Below are 16956 nucleotides of genomic sequence, written 5' to 3'. Positions count from 1 at the left end.
CTGTATCGAGTTTGTCTCCAAGCAGACTGGTCACCTGGTCTATCAGTAAACAAGAAAATGTTAAGGGGGGGGGAGAGCACATATAGTGCACTAATTCGAACGGGGGGGGGGGTTTGCCTGTCTGCTTTAAAGAAGAGTCAGCTGTCATAATTGAGTCAGAATTTCTATCCTATGGCTATTAGCATAAAATAAAGGGGGGCCTGAACCCAAGAAATAAACACACTTGCTATGAAGTTCAGGGCACAAATTAGATTGCAGCACCTCATGTTAATTAGGACAGACCTGCTTACAGAAATTACACCTTCCTAGTAAAAACACACATGTACAATTGTTTACATGGAAAACCTCACACTGTTCAAGGAGCTAAATAAAATATTTTGTCCTTTTATGAATTTCAGTGATGAGTTACAAGGATAAAAATGACTAACTGTACATAACTGAAGACACAGTGATTGTCTGCCCCCCAAATAAATAATTGATTGAAGTATAAACCAAAATGGCACATAGCACTGCCTAACTGACACAAAGATTATTTGAATGTGCAGTGAAAAAAAGTATTTTACAAATAGGTATTAAAAAAAGCCTTATCACAATAGAAAAATTCTTCTTAAAAGAAGTAGAAGCTGCATTTTTCTTTTCTTCCTGCTACTGCAAAAAGTAGTGGGCTCAGCATATCAAAAGCTTAAACATGCAGAATTCATTTCAACTTTAAAATGTTATTTTAACAAACAAATGATAGCATATTCCCTCCCCACCCCTTTCTGCCTTGAGTCACTTGGTTTCCTTCTGGTTGCAACTACTAATTTATAGCTGCAGTTCTTCAGCCATCAGCTGGATCTTAAGGCCTGGCACACACACGTGGCATCAAGGAAGATGCATCTTACCTTCTGCACAAAGGGGTATCACATTGATCAAAATATGCAACATTGAATTCCCCATTTAAGTAAATGTAGCTGCTCTCCTTGCAGCAGCATCTCAAACAGACATTTCTGTCTGCAAAGAGAACCCATATCACATGGTTAATCAAATGATAGCTGCATGTTCCATTTTGTCATTCTTTTTGTTCCATGAGCAAGATCTTCAAAGTCCTAACACAATAATAGGACAGAATCTTACATGGAAAAACAGTGCTTCACAACTGAGTGAAGTATCCATCCTCCAGTGTAAACCTTCATTTTCACTTTACTTCATTTTTAGTTCAAGAAGAAGAGTCTTCCATAATCAGTTCATAGCTAATTCTTTTAAAAGGAAAGTCAAAGACACCCAAGTCATCTCTCCTCTACTTTGTGCTGTCTTTTCTGTTCTCCATGATGGCAAATGTCACACATGATTAAGATTCTCTTTTGACGCCTTTGTTTCTACTGTCTGGATTTTTGTGGTGTCTTGTCGTGGCAATCCATACAGATATATTGAAATGCACACAAGAAGGGCTCCAAGAGAGAAGGTTAATGCTAGAAGAGAAAACAAAAACACATAATTTAACACAGACTGATTCAGATAGAAATTCATAACTGATTAGTTTACTGAGCTGTATGAGGACCAACTGGGTTTGTATGGAGGTGTGTCTGCGTTACTACTCAAACTGGAGTGTATTAAGACTTCCTGAAGGAAAAGATGCAGAACTTACATGTCTTGTCTAGCAGAATCTAGTATCTGATTTCCCAACACTTCTTTGGCTTACTGCATCTTGGCTTAATACAGCTAATACAACCTTCTGGTCAAGTTTGGAAATATATGAATATATAAAAATATCTTATAAAATATATAATATATATATTATATACAATATTAGAGGGGGGATTTGCTGCATGGGTAACAGCCTATCCTCCATACCTACTTTACCCAGGCTTTGCGCACTGAAGAGGACACTCTGTTCCAGAACCACCATTCAGAGAGTGACACCATAGTCTTTCGAGACTGAAGGATGCCAACACGCATCTTATAAAATCATAAGCCTATCCAGATCAGTAATGTTGATGGGGCTGGGAAAGACCTCTAACACTCTGGAGAGCCAAACACCAGCCCCTGTATGGAGACGCCAGGGACTGAATATGGTGTTCTTCCACTGAACTATGGCCTCTCAAAATCAAATATACTAGACACATTTATAAAGAATAAATGAGGAGGTATAGATGGGGTTCACACATGAACATGACTGCCTCAGTGACCACAGTATCAGGCAATTACCTGCATATGTGAAAACAGCCATCACAGCTTTTATGTCTCTTGCTTTTCAAAGTAGGAGGCAGTTGCATATTCTCATGCAACAATGAATGACATACAGGCCTTAGCTGCTCCTACAGCCTTATTGCTAACTTGGCTCCCACTTATCTGGAATGTCAGTCGTTTTGGTAAAATACTAGAAATTGGATATTCTGGTCTGTGAAACTCAACAGCAACGGCAATATAATTGGTTTTTGTGCCTTTTAAACTATGCTGACACAGGCATTCTTCATGGATTCACAACTCAATAAGCAATATAAATGTCTATCCAAATTTGCTGAGATGTCCCTAGCCAAAAGCGCAGTTGCCCATCTCAATGCACTTCCTCATTTAGTTCCATGTGTCATTTTCAAAATCTAATGAAGCATTTAGTACTTTTTTTCCAGCAACTATTATTATTCCACAGAACCATTGGATGTCAGTATTGAGTGACTGCTCCTACCTCACCCCCTTGGTGGAATGTTCTTTGATAGAACACCAAGGATACCATTAACCACATCTTTCCATGATGTTGTATCAATATAGCTTTGCTTTTCTGTTGCCTCCCTATAGTGGAGTGTCAAAAGAAAGCCAAGCGTATGTGGGAGATAGTGAAGGCTCATATTAAAAACCAAAATCCTAAGGTGTGAGGTTCAGCAGCATATTTGATTGTCTGTTAGGAGTGAGTGAAAGGGAGTGTGTGTGTGTACTTTTGCTCCATAGGAAAAATAATTCTAGATGCTACTCCTTTGCATGTGTCCTAAAGGGAATACATGAAAACAAAATAGCATTTGATCCTGTTCCATGTGCAGTTGGCGCAAGCACATGCAAAAGAAATTGGACAAATTTACATGTACAAGCAGAAACCAAGTCAGGATTATATTTGGTTTTCCGTGCACAAGAGCCTTGAGCTATCACTTCTGCATCTGCAAGTCCCTTCATAAGAACAGCCCCACTAGATCAGGCCATAGGCCCATCTAGTCCAGCTTCCTGTATCTCACAGCGGCCCACCAAATGTCCCAGGGAGCACACCAGATAACAAGAGACCTGCATCCTGGTGCCCTCCCTTGCATCTGACATAGCCCATTTCTAAAATCAGGAGGTTGCACATACACATCATGGCTTGTAACCCATAATGGATTTTTCCTCCAGAAACTTGTACAATCCCCTTTTAAAGGCATCCAGGCCAGTTGCTGTCACCACATCCTGTGGCAAGGCGTTCCATAGACCAACCAAACACTGAGTAAAGAAATATTTTCTTTTGTCTGTCCTAACCCGCCCAACACTCAATTTTAGTGGATGTCCCCTGGGTCTGGAGTTATGTGAGAGTGTAAAGAGCATCTTTCTACCCACTTTATCCTTCCCATGCATAATTTTGTATGTCTCAATCATGTCTCCCCTCAGGCATCTCTTTTCTAGGTTGAAGAGGCCCAAACGCCGTAGCCTTTCCTCGTAAGGAAGGTGCCCCAGCCCAGTAATCATCTTAGTTGCCCTCTTTTGCACCTTTTCCATTTCCACTATATCCTTTTTATGATGCGGCGACCAGAACTGGACACAATACTCCAGGTGTGGCCTTACCGTAGATTTGTACAACGGCATTATAATATTAGCTGTTTTGTTCTCAGTACCTGTTCTAATGATTCCAAGCATAGAATTGGCCTTCTTTACTGCCGCTGCACATTGGGTCGGCACTTTCATCGACTTGCCCACCACCACCCCAAGATTTCTCTCCTGATCTGTCACAGACAGCTCAGAACCCATCCACCTATATGTGAAGTTTTGATTTTTTGCCCCAATGTGCATGACTTTACACTTACTGACATTGAAACGCATCTGCCATTTTGCTGCCCATTCTGCCAGTTTGGAGAGATCCTTCTGGAGCTCCTCACAATCACTTCTGGTCTTCACCACTCGGAAAAGTTTGGTGTCGTCTGCAAACTTAGCAACCTCACTGCTCAACCCTGTCTCCAGGTCATTTATGAAGAGCTTGAAGAGCACCAGTCCCAGGACAGATCCTTGGGGCACACCCCTTTTCACCTCTCTCCATTGTGAAAATTGCCCATTGACACCCACACTCTGTTTCCTGGTCTTCAACCAGGTCTCAATCCAGGAGAGGACCTGCCCTCTAATTCCCTGACTGTGGAGTTTTTTCAGTAGCCTTTGGTGAGGGACCATGTCGAACGCCTTCTGAAAGTCCATATATATAATGCCCATGGGTTCTCCGCATCTACATGCCTGTTGATCTTTTCAAAGAATTCTAAAAGGTTTGTGAGGCAAGACGTACCCTTACAGAAGCCATGCTGATTCTCCCTCAGCAAGGCTTGTTCGTCTATGTGTTTTGAGATTCTATCTTTGATGAGGCATTCCACCATCTTACCCAGTATAGATGTTAGGCTGACTGGCCTATAGTTTCCCAGATCCCCCCTCTTTCCCTTTTTAAAGGGATATTTCCTATCCTCCAATCCTCTGGCACTGTGGCCGTTTTGAGGGACAAGTTGCATATTTTAGTTAAGAGATCAGCAACTTCATTCTTCAATTCCTTAATAACTCTTGGGTGGATGCCATCAGGACCCGGTGACTTATTGATCTTTAATTTATCAATGAGGTCTGAAACATCTTCTCTTTTAACCTCTATCTGACTTAGTTCCTTGGTCAGACCGTTCGGGCAGCGGTATCTGCCCGAGGTCTTCTGCCGTGAAGACAGATTGCCTTCATGCAGTCAGAACAGTGAGTTGTATCCTAAGTTAAGTACTAAAACAATAGTAGTGGATGGTGGAAATTAAGCAAGTCTGCACATGCAAATGATCTTCATTTTCTTAGTAGGAAACCCATCCATCAGACTGCACTGAAATGTGTACACAATACCCACATGCATGTCAACTCTTTGAACACTTAGATTTCTGCTTATGCTGGAAACCTTCTGTTCAACCTTTGTACTACCTTTGTATTTGGCAAGAGTGACAAACATTGCTTGGTCGGTAGGTTATTGTAAAAACCATCACATATACTGATATGACACTGCACTGGCCCATCAGCCAATCAAGCTCATCTTAAACACCTCTGTTACCAGAACACCTTCTAAAGCTGGGCCACCATAATTACTTGGGGTCATGAGGCCACTTCAATCAAAGCCCAAAGTAACTTACTTATCTGTAAGCCAAAGAGAATGACTGATGCAATAGTAGAGAGAACAATGGCAGCAGCCGCAGAAAACCCTTTCATAATGTTGTCTGTGTATTTAACGACAATGGCAGTGTAGACGCCTCCAACACTGGAAAGAACTAGGAAGCAAAGAAGAGATGTGTGTTAATGAGGTGTCAGATGTCTTGCTTCACAATGATCTGGTGTAGAGAACTATTGCCGTGTTGGTGCAAAGGAATAGGTAAAAAAAAAAAAACCTTTTACCGGATCTAGGTTTGTTGATGGAATGAGTTATAGACCAAAGCATCATTTTAGCATAGGGTTGTGTGCTAAAATGGCACTCATTTGCAACAGGGCCTGCCAATTCTGTCTGCAATTCTCCTGTTCACATTTGTTTAATGTTGACTTAAATACTGTTTACACTGCTAAGCAGAATTCAGTAAATCACACCTAAAATCCATGGCTTGGATCCCAAGCACCATGAGCAGTGTTCACGGGCTTTTCTAGCTTGTCTTCCCCGTTACAGATCCCAGGACCCCCCAAGAAACCAATCCTGAAGGGGACATTGGGAATGTTGCAAAATATGGCACAAGAAATTGTGGAGGAAGGGGGGAAGTCAGCAGAAATAGCAGATCCCATCTCCTGAAGCATGCTAGCTGAAGCATCTGTCTGCTTATACTAGACACCTTTAGATCACAGTCCGCTATTCTCATCCAGAGCTGCTTAAACAACAATAGCACTTAGAACCTAAGCCTATTCATGTCCACTCAGAAGTAAGTTCCACTATAGTCAATAGGACTTACTCCCAGGTACATGTGGCTAGGATTGCAGACTTAGCCTCTGCATAGTGCTTTAAGTACACAGTGCATTACATGTATTATTTGATACAGTCCTACCATGATTGTTGTAAGTATAATTTTGGGACAAGCAGAAGACCATTTACTCTTGGATAATGTTAAGGAACCAAACTGTTTTCCTTTCCAAATCACTTACTAAAGAACAACAGACCATCATAAATATATAATCCTTAATATGCTCAGCACCACACATTCCCAGGTTGGCACCTCTGATCCCACTAAATGAAGTTTCAGGAGCCAGGCAATTAGATTGTAAAGCAAGACACAAACAGATACTTACAGATGACAAACCAGACATAATGTGTGTAGCCATAAAAGAAACCCTTCTCCATTACTTGAGGTCCATCTGATATGTGGACACCAACCAAGGTCACCACAATTCCAGAGAGATACATCTGAATGTTCCTGACCCATAAAGATGTGTCTGAACTCTTTAAGACTTTCTCAAAATACACTCCTGAAAGATTGAGGCAGAAGGAGAAAAGACAGAAATAAAACTTAATCACAGAGAAGAAGGATTCACACAGTCAGACTTTGAGAGAAGCAGGCAATTACTTGAGATACCCTCGCCCCTGGCTAGAATTTAGGGTTTTAAAGGTCAAAGCTAGGAAAGCACTGGCTTGATATAGCTGAATCTTGTAGCCCCAGATCCTGGTGATTGCTTTCTGGCTCAATTAAAGGTTCCAGGTAGTCTTCAAGCTCAGCTCCACATAAAGCACATTACAGGAGTAATCCCACTTAGAGGCGACTTGCGCATGGATGACTGAGGTTAAGTTCAACCATGTAACAATTTACACTCACCATTATACATGTAGAACATACATGTGAACATTAGGGCATGTTTAAAATACAAGGCAGTGAATACCTTTTATGCAGCAAATAATATAATGGCATAATTTTATACTATGAGAAAACTGCTCACCATTATACATGTAGAACATACATGTGAACATTAGGGCATGTTTAAAATACAAGGCAGTGAATACCTTTTATGCAGCAAATAATATAATGGCATAATTTTATACTATGAGAAAACTGCTAGCGGGCCTCTTAGAAACAAATACTGTATTATGTGTAACCAGGACTGATACTCAAAAGCCCAAAGAGCAGAACTGTCTTAGGCTGCTTTTTAAACCCACATGAATTCTGTCTTAGGCAATTAAACACCAATTTAGTGCCCAGATTTTAAACTTTTTAATTTCATTTTTGCTTGAGAAGATACACTTGGTAAGCCCACTGCTACATATGTGAAGCTTTCTCTCCCCCTGCTCCACTTCTTCTTTAGTTCAGTACTTCCTTCAGTCTCCCATGTGCTCCAGATCAGGTGCTCAGAGCTGACAATGGCAATCACCTGTTTAGCAGGTAAAGGGATGCACTACAAGTTCAGCTGTGTTCAGGGTTCTGTGGACTGAGTGATTCAGCTTCACATGACAGGCTCTCTCTTTTTATGATCATTTTGCTGCATGGGAATTGCTGCTGCTGTGGAGTTCTTTCCCACACCACAAAGGCAATGTGAACAGCCCAAGGCCACAGTGCACTTCTCCCAGTCAGTACTGTCCCAGTTTCTAGGAGGAATGACACCAGTGTGGGAACCAGTCATAGTGTGGGCTCTTCTCACATGGCCAGAGCATCTCATATCATGTGAACAGCTCAGACAGGAGAAGTGCTGGAGTGGTTCCTAAGCTGCACAAGAAAACTACGAAGGGAGACTTTGGTGTCAGGCAGGCTACAATTAGAGGTAAGTTTGTGCTACCTGAAGATAAAAGTACCATGAAAGTTTTTTACTGTACCTGCAAATCCTGAACATAAAACAGCAACAGCTATTGCACTATAGCCCATCAATGGATTCTGCTCCACCTACAGAATTAACAAAAACAGGAAGTTTATTTACAATTGCAGTAGCAGCATTTATTTCTACCAGCCAAACCTAAGTATCGTTTTATGGCAACAACCCAAACAAAAAAATCTTGGCCTGGATATTCACCTACTATGCCATGCAGTAGGATGTACAGAATTTGCTTTACTGTGTATTCATTGTAGGGAAAAAAAAATAACCAGACACAGACATTCTGGAAATAACTGGACAGGTTAAAAACATCTCAGCACACAATTTTTCCATGTTTCTTCTTGCATGGTTTCTCTTTCAAGCAATTCTCCCTGCTGCACTGTAAGATCCTGTTTTTAAATTAATAAGTAGCATACCCATGGTCAACCGTCACAAGGCATGGGCATATTTTTCGCTTTGATTATGGGCCTAACTTTCCAATAGGACAGAAAACAATTCAAGGTTTCTTCACTGATTAACCAAAGCTTTCAGCGATTAATAATTTACATATTGCAACATCTTGTTTTGTATTACCAGTCCCTCAAACTCAACACACTGATCTCTCATGGCTAATGGTTCATTGCTGCTGCAGGATTTATGTCAAAGTTAGCTGCCATTCTGAACAGCATGAAAGTGGTTCCTTTGAAATGAGAAAAGGACTCACAGGCCTGGAAAATAGATTTTGAAAAGAGAGTCATTCTTTCCCCATTTTCCATCTTTATTATTTTATATACTGCATTTTACTTTTACCCTTCCTCCAAGAAGCTCTGGGTGAAATACACAGTTAGGATGCTATACATGTGTAACAGCCGTTGTAACGTGTAACAGCCATTTTAAATTTCAGAAGATAGCTATGGGAAAAGTCTCCTAGAGATAACCCTTACCTGAACTTTGGTAACCTGAGCTGGCTTCCACTGAACAAGTGTGACTCCACCGCACAACATAAAGATTGAGAACCACTGCAGTTTACTGAGAGAGCGGTTCAGCATTAAGACTGTGCATAAGGCTGTGCATGGAATCTTCAACTGGTAGGTCACCTAAAGATGGGGGAGAAAATGATGCATCTTATTCAGTTACAGGCAAGGGTTGGGATTGACAGGGTTCTTTGCATGGAGCCTTCCCTCTACCAGCTTCTGCCAATTTTTCCCTCCTGCTGCAACTTCCCTTGCCACATCCCACACTGTTCCAGGTGTTCCCAAATATTCCAGAGCATGCTTTTAGGAGGACAAGGACATAAGATGTAGCAGCAGGAGAGAAGAAAGCCTTCTTGCATGAACAATGTTCTGCTCCTATTGTGCTGAATTCAAACCATGTTGTTGAAAACAAGACAACATAAACAATTTTAAAAACCCAACCGATTCTGCTTAACATGTTCCTAATAGTGATAACAACAACAACACTAAGCATTTATGTAGCACTTCCTGGGTACGCAAAGCACTTCACGCATATTGTCCTTAAAAGATATTATTAGGCCCATATTGCAGTTGAGGCTGAGAGAGAGTTCCCTTTACTTGAAGGGAGTTCATTTATTTATTTATTTACAAGATCTCTCTCTCTCTCTCTCTCACACACACACACACACACACACACCCCACTCAAAGTGGTGTAGAACAGAAAAACATACAAAAAATAAAAACATCAGAATGAAAACGTTAAAGTAAAAACCACTAAAACAATTAAAGACAGTGATAGCAATACCGCTCATACAAACCAATCACATCCTTCACTAAACACCACCATCAATCCTAAAAGTTTTAGTTCTTTAACAATTGTGGGTTTTATATTCCCTCTGCACCCCCAAGTTCCATTTTCTCAGAGCTGTTTTTGTTTCCTAATCGTTATTAGATTTTACTTATAAACAACGAAAATAGCAGCTACCTGCACATTTTGTCACAGCTAACACAGTGTCAGCAATTACCTGGTAAACGGCAGCATCCAAATTGCTAAGAGCCAGGAAGGCCATGTTATTCTGAATGGCATAAACGAGAGACGGAACACTTAATTTGAGCAGTTCTTTAGGGCTCCCTAGGACATTTTCTCTTAAAGATGTCAATAGCCGCCCCAGGCTTCCAGTCTCTCTAAAAAATAAAACATTTTGAGGACAAATATTACTGTAACTACTTAACAATCAGCAGTAATAGAAGCACAACTGGAATTATCCAGAAACAGTCCTACAGAGGGGCCTGTTCTCACAACCACACAGGGTTGTGCCCATAGGAAGAAGTCAGCCACATTCTAGACAATGAAACCAAGTTACAGGAAACCATTTTTTGCAAAGTACTGGCAAACACTTACCCCTTGTATTCTGTCAATTTTGTGGTTCTCCCAGGAGGTAGAAACTAGTCAGAACCATGTTCTGCCCCTAGAAGCAAAACCCTTGACAGTCCAACCTATGTTGCCTTGTTGCATGCTGCCCTGACAGAGTAACCTGTCTTATTTTGAAGATGACAGAATACAACCAGGTATAATGCTGAAAAGTATTTAAATATGGATAAAATTAAGGAATTTTCATTGAACTTAATGATCACACGACACAACATGAACTAGAGAAGATGTTTGGGAGGTTCAGTGGAAAGAACGGATGCTTTGTAGGATCCAACCCAAGAAAAACAGGACGTCTGGTACTTAACATTTAACACAGACAACCAATTAAATGTATGCAATATACAATGTGTACTCAGTTGACAGCAGGGAATACAAGATCCTGCATAAAATGAGTTAAGCACATGTGGCAAAATATTGTGAAACAGCAAAAGAGCCGTTTTGGTTTAAATCCAGTTCTTGCGGTTATAACGGGCAAACTTTGAATGTCTATATTATAAAAAATTCACATCATTACTTCTACTTGTTCATTCAAGGCAGTTTGCAAAGCTGTTCAGCATTGAACCTCCCTCAGGACACGACTACAAGGGAAGGGGATAACACATGACAGCTTTTCATTTTTAAAAAAAGACAAATATAGAGTGTAAACACAGCAACAACAGGGTTTGGTGCCTTTCCCTGGGGAAGATGTCTAACATGTTAGCTAAAACCTTACTTCTAGAACAGTGTTTCTCAACTAGTGGTATGGCTACCACCAGTGGTACTTGAGATGGTGTCAAGTGGTACTCATGGAACTCCTAGATACCTGCTGCCCACAGTGAGACCAGGAACGTGACGCACCAAATTGTGGTTAAAGGCTCAGTTCAGTGGGTAAAGCTCCAAAGCTTACTTTTCCATGCATGAAAAAGTGCTCCTGCCCACTCTGAGCATCTTACTGGTGTTGATCACTTTGCATCTAACCCAAAAGTAACTGGCAATGATATCAACACCAGTCACTTCCAGTGGTACTTCCAATTGGTGGACTACGTAAAGTGGTGCGGCAGGGGACAAACATTGAGAAACACTGTTCTAGAAGGCATGTGCAGGGAAACATTTGTGGAACTTGCTTGTCTACTTGCAAACAGAAGCTGATAAGGACTAAAAAACAGCCTTAACTATGTGAGCTTGGTGCAAGATCCAACCCTTAAAAATGGTTATAGCAAAAGCATGATTAAAATGAACATTAAACTATGGTTAAAGCACTTAGTTCATTGCAAGACATGGTTTCAGATTCAGGCTGGTAGTCCATCCCTTAATCATGATTTAGGTGTAATCTTTCACCATAATTGAAAACAACAATCCATGGTCAATTGTTATATCTGAAACGGAGGGAGATTGGATTGGACTGAAGAGTAGATTCCTTCACCATGCTGCTGCCATCGCTGGCATGGCCTCCATGTGACAGACAGGTATAGTTAGCTACTAGAAGCAACCGAGCATGGAGACAGGGAAGCAATTCTAAGACTGCTGCTCAAGTTTGCAGCAGACCTCCAGAAGTCAGGCAGCGTAAATACAAGGCATCATGGTGACCTTCCCAGGCACCATGGAGCCCTGGCACCTGGAGTTTGTCAAGCCCTGTGCGAGTCTCCATGGGACTTGAAAATTCTGACTTCCTTACTTATTTAAAACACTTATACCCCACCTTTCTGACCAACAGGCAACTCAAGGTAACTTACAATGGATAAAAATGAACTAGCACAGCTACCAGGAAAAGGACAGCTGAGTGAGAGAGAGAACTTGTGACTGAAGTCAATTACATAGACGTGGTCTAGATGCTAAGCTGTCTAGAGACTGAGAGTAGGGGCTATTCATGGAGTTTGGTTAATGTTTCATTCAAGTAAGCCAACTGCATACTGAATACATAGTTCTTAACCATGCCACCTGATCACCTTAGTTGTGATGCATGAGCATTATTCACATTATGGATATGGACATTATAGATCCACATTGTGCCAAGTGATCAGACTGGCCATTGCCCATTTTATGATTACACTAGTTACATACCGCACAGGTCGTTAACTGCTGTGTACTGTAGGGAAAAAAATTAGAGGGAACATTGGCAGTGATTACTGCTGAAAGCACCCAAGTTAATATTAAAATACATAGCCAGGACCAGTTTTGGTAGCAAGGCCTTGCCCATGATCCATGATGCAATGGTAACGCCCTGCAGTTCAATATGGATTGTCCTGTCATGAGGCAGAAGATCTGAGGGCATCATTAACCCATTTCTGCCCAACTCTCAGGTGTATATATTTGATCCCTGTTGTGTATATGCAACATTGGGCAAAAATGGCTTAAAAGGATTTTGGATTTGGACTTTCTTCCTCAAGCTCCAAAATGTCTTGGGTCATCTGTACGGGCTACAGTCAAGGAGCCACAGAAGTTCTGAGTCAGAGCTTGCCCAAATAATGTTCATCACATTTGAATGCAGGCCCAGAATGACAATTTTTTAGAGTGGCTTTTAAACCTGAAATGCCAGTTTTCTTCTAAAGAAGAATACAGGTTCTTCTTGAATGACTCCAAGGCATCATGCCAATACTAACCTGAATAACCACAACCAAGATTCTGCATTTCATTTATAATGACGTTTTGAACTTTTTCCAAAATACATACAGTGGAAAGGAATGCCTAGCTGTTAAGAGGAGAGAGTCAGAAAAGTTTTCATGAGCTTTCAAACCAATCTTTTCAGGGTAGAATTCTTCAAGAGCTGTCTGTCTACAGATAAAGTTATCCCTGAAGCCTCACTATTCGATGTAAGTGAAACATAGCAAGAGGCATGGAAAATAAGGAAAGATCAAGGACACCCCACCCCAGGATGCTGATCAGCACCATACTTACTTTGCTAAAATGCCTAAACTCAGGAATAACTTGATAACTTCTGCAATGCAGACGGCTGTGGTCGAAAAGTATAGCACTGTGCCCGTCGTTCTGGTGTATCGCATAGCTACTATGTATGCTGCTGCCACAAAGGTCATCACCGTCAAGCAGTAAAACTTAAAAAGCAAACTGACTTTTTCTGAAAAACAAAAGCATCACTCTATAAGATACAAGACACAAAACCCACTTCAACAGCAGAGTCAAAATAAAGATTTATGCTGATCCTAGAAACACTTTTGCTGCTCTTGAATCTTCAGAGAGTCCAGCACAGAAGAGCTATCAAATTCTGCCATATCTCTTAAAAACCCTTCCACCCATCCCCAACACTGTTGTTTTGCTAATGCACATTTCCATAGGTTGATGAAATGCTGCCACTGTCCTTAAGATGTCTCCAATTTTCCCTCCTCATCCCTAAAGCTCATTCTGGATCACTTCTGGACTTCAGTACTTCTCCCCAGTGTCAAGCCATTATCATCGATGGTGGACAGTGTTTTAGCATAGGGGGTGGGACTAGGGGTCAAGGTGGCTTTTGTGTGGATGAACACTGCACCTTGTCATAACCTCTGTTCAAAGCAGGATGTTTTCAGGGTAGCATCTCACCTAGCACCCTACATTGACTTGAAAGTAAAGACCAACAAAAATTAATAAGATCACCTACTTCCACATGACATTAAGATCAAATGTAGGAAGCATCTAAGCAACAACAAATGGCAGGACCATCTGCTGACTTTTTAACAGAAGAACCATAGCAGAGCAGACAATATCTAATATTTGGTCATCAAGGCAGGCACAAGATTGCAGGCACAAGATTGCTTTATTTATATTTCATTGTTGATTTAATACTTTTAATATGAGTCATTGACTATAACTCTGACATGGCTCCATTTCTTTAATGGAACTATACCTTCAGTAGTATAAACTGAACCTTAAAGGAATATTTACTCATCGTCCTGTTGCAATAACGTAAACTAAGTACATCCTGGTAGAGATAAAATCTCATTCCTTCTTAAAAGGGTATCAACCATGACTTTTAGAATTAAAAATACCAAACTTTTGTCAGGATCTGTACAGGGATTTTCAGTTGTATGTTCCACGTACAAAACCAAGAAAGGAAAAATCTCATTCAGAATCAAGCCCACCCAAGCTTTTCCCAAGGGGCATTACGCCTCCCCTAACTTCACTCTGTAGAGATAATTCCTGACTCTCATCACATGACAATGATTCCAAACCACTTCAGGCAACATTCTCAATTAAAACCAAGTAATGCTGATGCATTACTATTTGTTCTTTAGGTTAGGATAAAGTTATTAAAAATTGTTATTTCCACACCTGTGCAACTCCAGACAAAATATGATGAGAGAGGGTTAGATCTCGACCCATAAAATGTAAGGCATCTATAGTTCAGCTTGCATGCCTTAAGTACATAATATATATTTGTCTAGCTCCTGAGGCTCACAGAACTCATAATCACCCCCAAACCATGATTAGCTGAAGTTACTAAATAAATGCAGGCCCAATGACCATGACAGAACCAAACTGGATCCAATTTAAATATTTCAATACAAATAAGTGTGAATCTGGCTAAATGCAAATAAGTAGGATCTGCAAGAGATATGTCATCCTTGACCAGGGGTGTCCAAAGTTTTTGGCAAGAGGGCCACATTGTCTCTCTGACACTGTGTCGGGGGCTGGGGGAAAAAAAGAATTAATTTACATTTAAAATTTGAATAAATTTACATAAGTTTACATAAACAAATATATTAAATATGAACTTATATCAATGAACAAAGGTCTTGCAATAGCTCAAGGCCTATAAAAGGCCTTGCACAAAGCAAGGCTGGCCTTTCCTTTGCTGCCGCTACTGCATCACAGATGTGAAACAGCAAGCAGTGGAGGGAGCCCTCATCCCACAGCTCATGCGAGAGCTCAAACAGTTGCCCTTGTGCTGAGAGCAGTTGTGCCGGGCCAGTGCGGGTTCCAACAAATCTCCGGAGGGCCAGAGGCTCATTGGAGACAGGGGGCTCCCTGCGGGCTGCATTGAGAAGCATCGAGGGCCGCAAGTGGCCCCAGGGCCGGGGTTTGGACATGGGCGGCTACACCACAGTTACAAGCCCAAGGGGGATATCAGCATAAGAGCTTAGAAGGAGAACCCATTACCCTAGTCCAGCATTCTTCAACCTTGAAGTTGGGAGCCCAATGGGGTCATGAAGCAATGGCTTGGGGGTTGCAGCAACTAACAGGAATGAAAAAGGTTGAAGACCAAGGGACAATAGCACCACCAGGTAAAGAGGGAGGCATCTGATGGACACCTTCAGGTACCAGGAGATTGTGTCCCAGTTCTGCTCAGGTTCTTAAGCAATTGTACTAAAATAGCTTTCACTAGTGCCAGGTTTCATAGTAACTTTTTCTGATCTCTCTAAAATAAGAATATCTGGTGACAGTGAACAGTGCTGGGAGGGTGTAATGGGGGCAGGGAGTGGGTAGGCAGGGTCCCAGGAGGGGGGTGGGATTGAGAGCGGGTTCCCAGTCTCATTCTTGACTGATTAGGGTCATGGCATGCAAAGGCGGAAGACCACCACGCTGCTTGTCAGGCAACACCTTTGTTCTAAGGTAGCAATCCTATGCATGCTCTTTTGGGAGTCAGCCCCAACTCCATGGGACTTACTTCTGAGAAGACACGCAAAGGGTTGGGCTCTGCAATCACATGCATGCTTTCCTGGGAGTCAGCCCCATTGAACTTAGGGGGGTGCACTTCTGCATAGACAAGCATAGGGTTGGGCTCTACGGCTGCAACCGTACGAATGCTTTCCTGGGAGTCAGCCCCATGGGACTCACTCCTGACCAGACACTCCTAGGGCTGGGCTCTGGGGCATGCTCAGTCCTCAGGATCCCACCTTGTGCACTGACAGCGGGGCAGGAGGGTGCAGCGCCCACGCCCACTCCCACGAGCGGGCTTGCTGGAGCGCCCGAGAAGGGAGACTCCTGCCAGGCAGCGGGTCCTTCCCGCAGCCTCCCCCACCAGCATCCTCAGGCTGGTCTTGGGCTTTCCCCTGGGGCTGCCGCCAAGGCGGCTTTGGGAGGGCGTCCCGCAGGCGCTGCCCCGCTCCCGAGAGGGCAAGGGGTGCAGCGAAGCCCCAGAACGTCTCCCGCTCACCCTTCGGAGGCGCCATGGTGTCCATCCGGGAGCAGCAGCCAGCTGGCCAGCCGAGCAGCCGGAGCCACTGCGCCTCCCAGCCGCACCATAGAGCGCGCTCCAACCCCGCCTGCTAGAGCAGACCGCATCGGGGTCAGCACCATAGAGCCGCAGGCGCTTCGTTTCTTTCCACCGGAGTTCGGAAGAGACCTTGAGTCCGCCGGAAAGGTGCAGCCATAGAGATGGGAAGCGGCGGAGAAAGAGCGTCCCAAATGGGAGGGAACGTAGAACAGGGACGCTCTAGGCTGATAGTTCCTCCTCTTTGGCTTGGTGACTCTTGGCGGAATAGAGAAAGGGACAGTTTCTGAGGCTCGCCTGTTTTTCAGTCAATATATACACAGGGTGACCCAAAAGGAGGTGGAATAAATGTTAATAAATGTTTACATATAAATGTATATGTAATACATATACATATTACATAATACATATACATATTACATATTACACACATATATATAATGTGTGTGTATATATATATATATGTACGTACATATATATAC

At 42.3% G+C, this 16956-nt stretch overlaps 1 protein-coding gene across 1 annotated transcript; it reads right to left on the bottom strand.

Annotated features, from left to right (window-relative positions):
• Positions 1-156: 156 nt before the first annotated feature.
• Positions 157-13422, bottom strand: SLC35A1 (solute carrier family 35 member A1). Its single transcript, XM_066612565.1, has 7 exons — positions 13225-13422; positions 9944-10103; positions 8910-9062; positions 7991-8057; positions 6481-6657; positions 5349-5483; positions 157-1451 (listed from the first exon to the last, which is right to left on the bottom strand). Exons 1-7 carry the CDS (start codon positions 13359-13361, stop codon positions 1321-1323), a joined length of 960 nt encoding a protein of 319 aa, XP_066468662.1. The 5' UTR covers positions 13362-13422; the 3' UTR covers positions 157-1320.
• Between the last annotated feature and the right edge of the window lie 3534 nt (positions 13423-16956).

The sequence above is a fragment of the Tiliqua scincoides genome, chromosome 1 (genome assembly GCF_035046505.1).
Source record: "Tiliqua scincoides isolate rTilSci1 chromosome 1, rTilSci1.hap2, whole genome shotgun sequence".
NCBI lineage: Eukaryota > Metazoa > Chordata > Lepidosauria > Squamata > Scincidae > Tiliqua > Tiliqua scincoides.
Note: the sequence above shows the minus strand (reverse complement) of the source record. Positions and strands in the feature narration are given on the sequence as shown.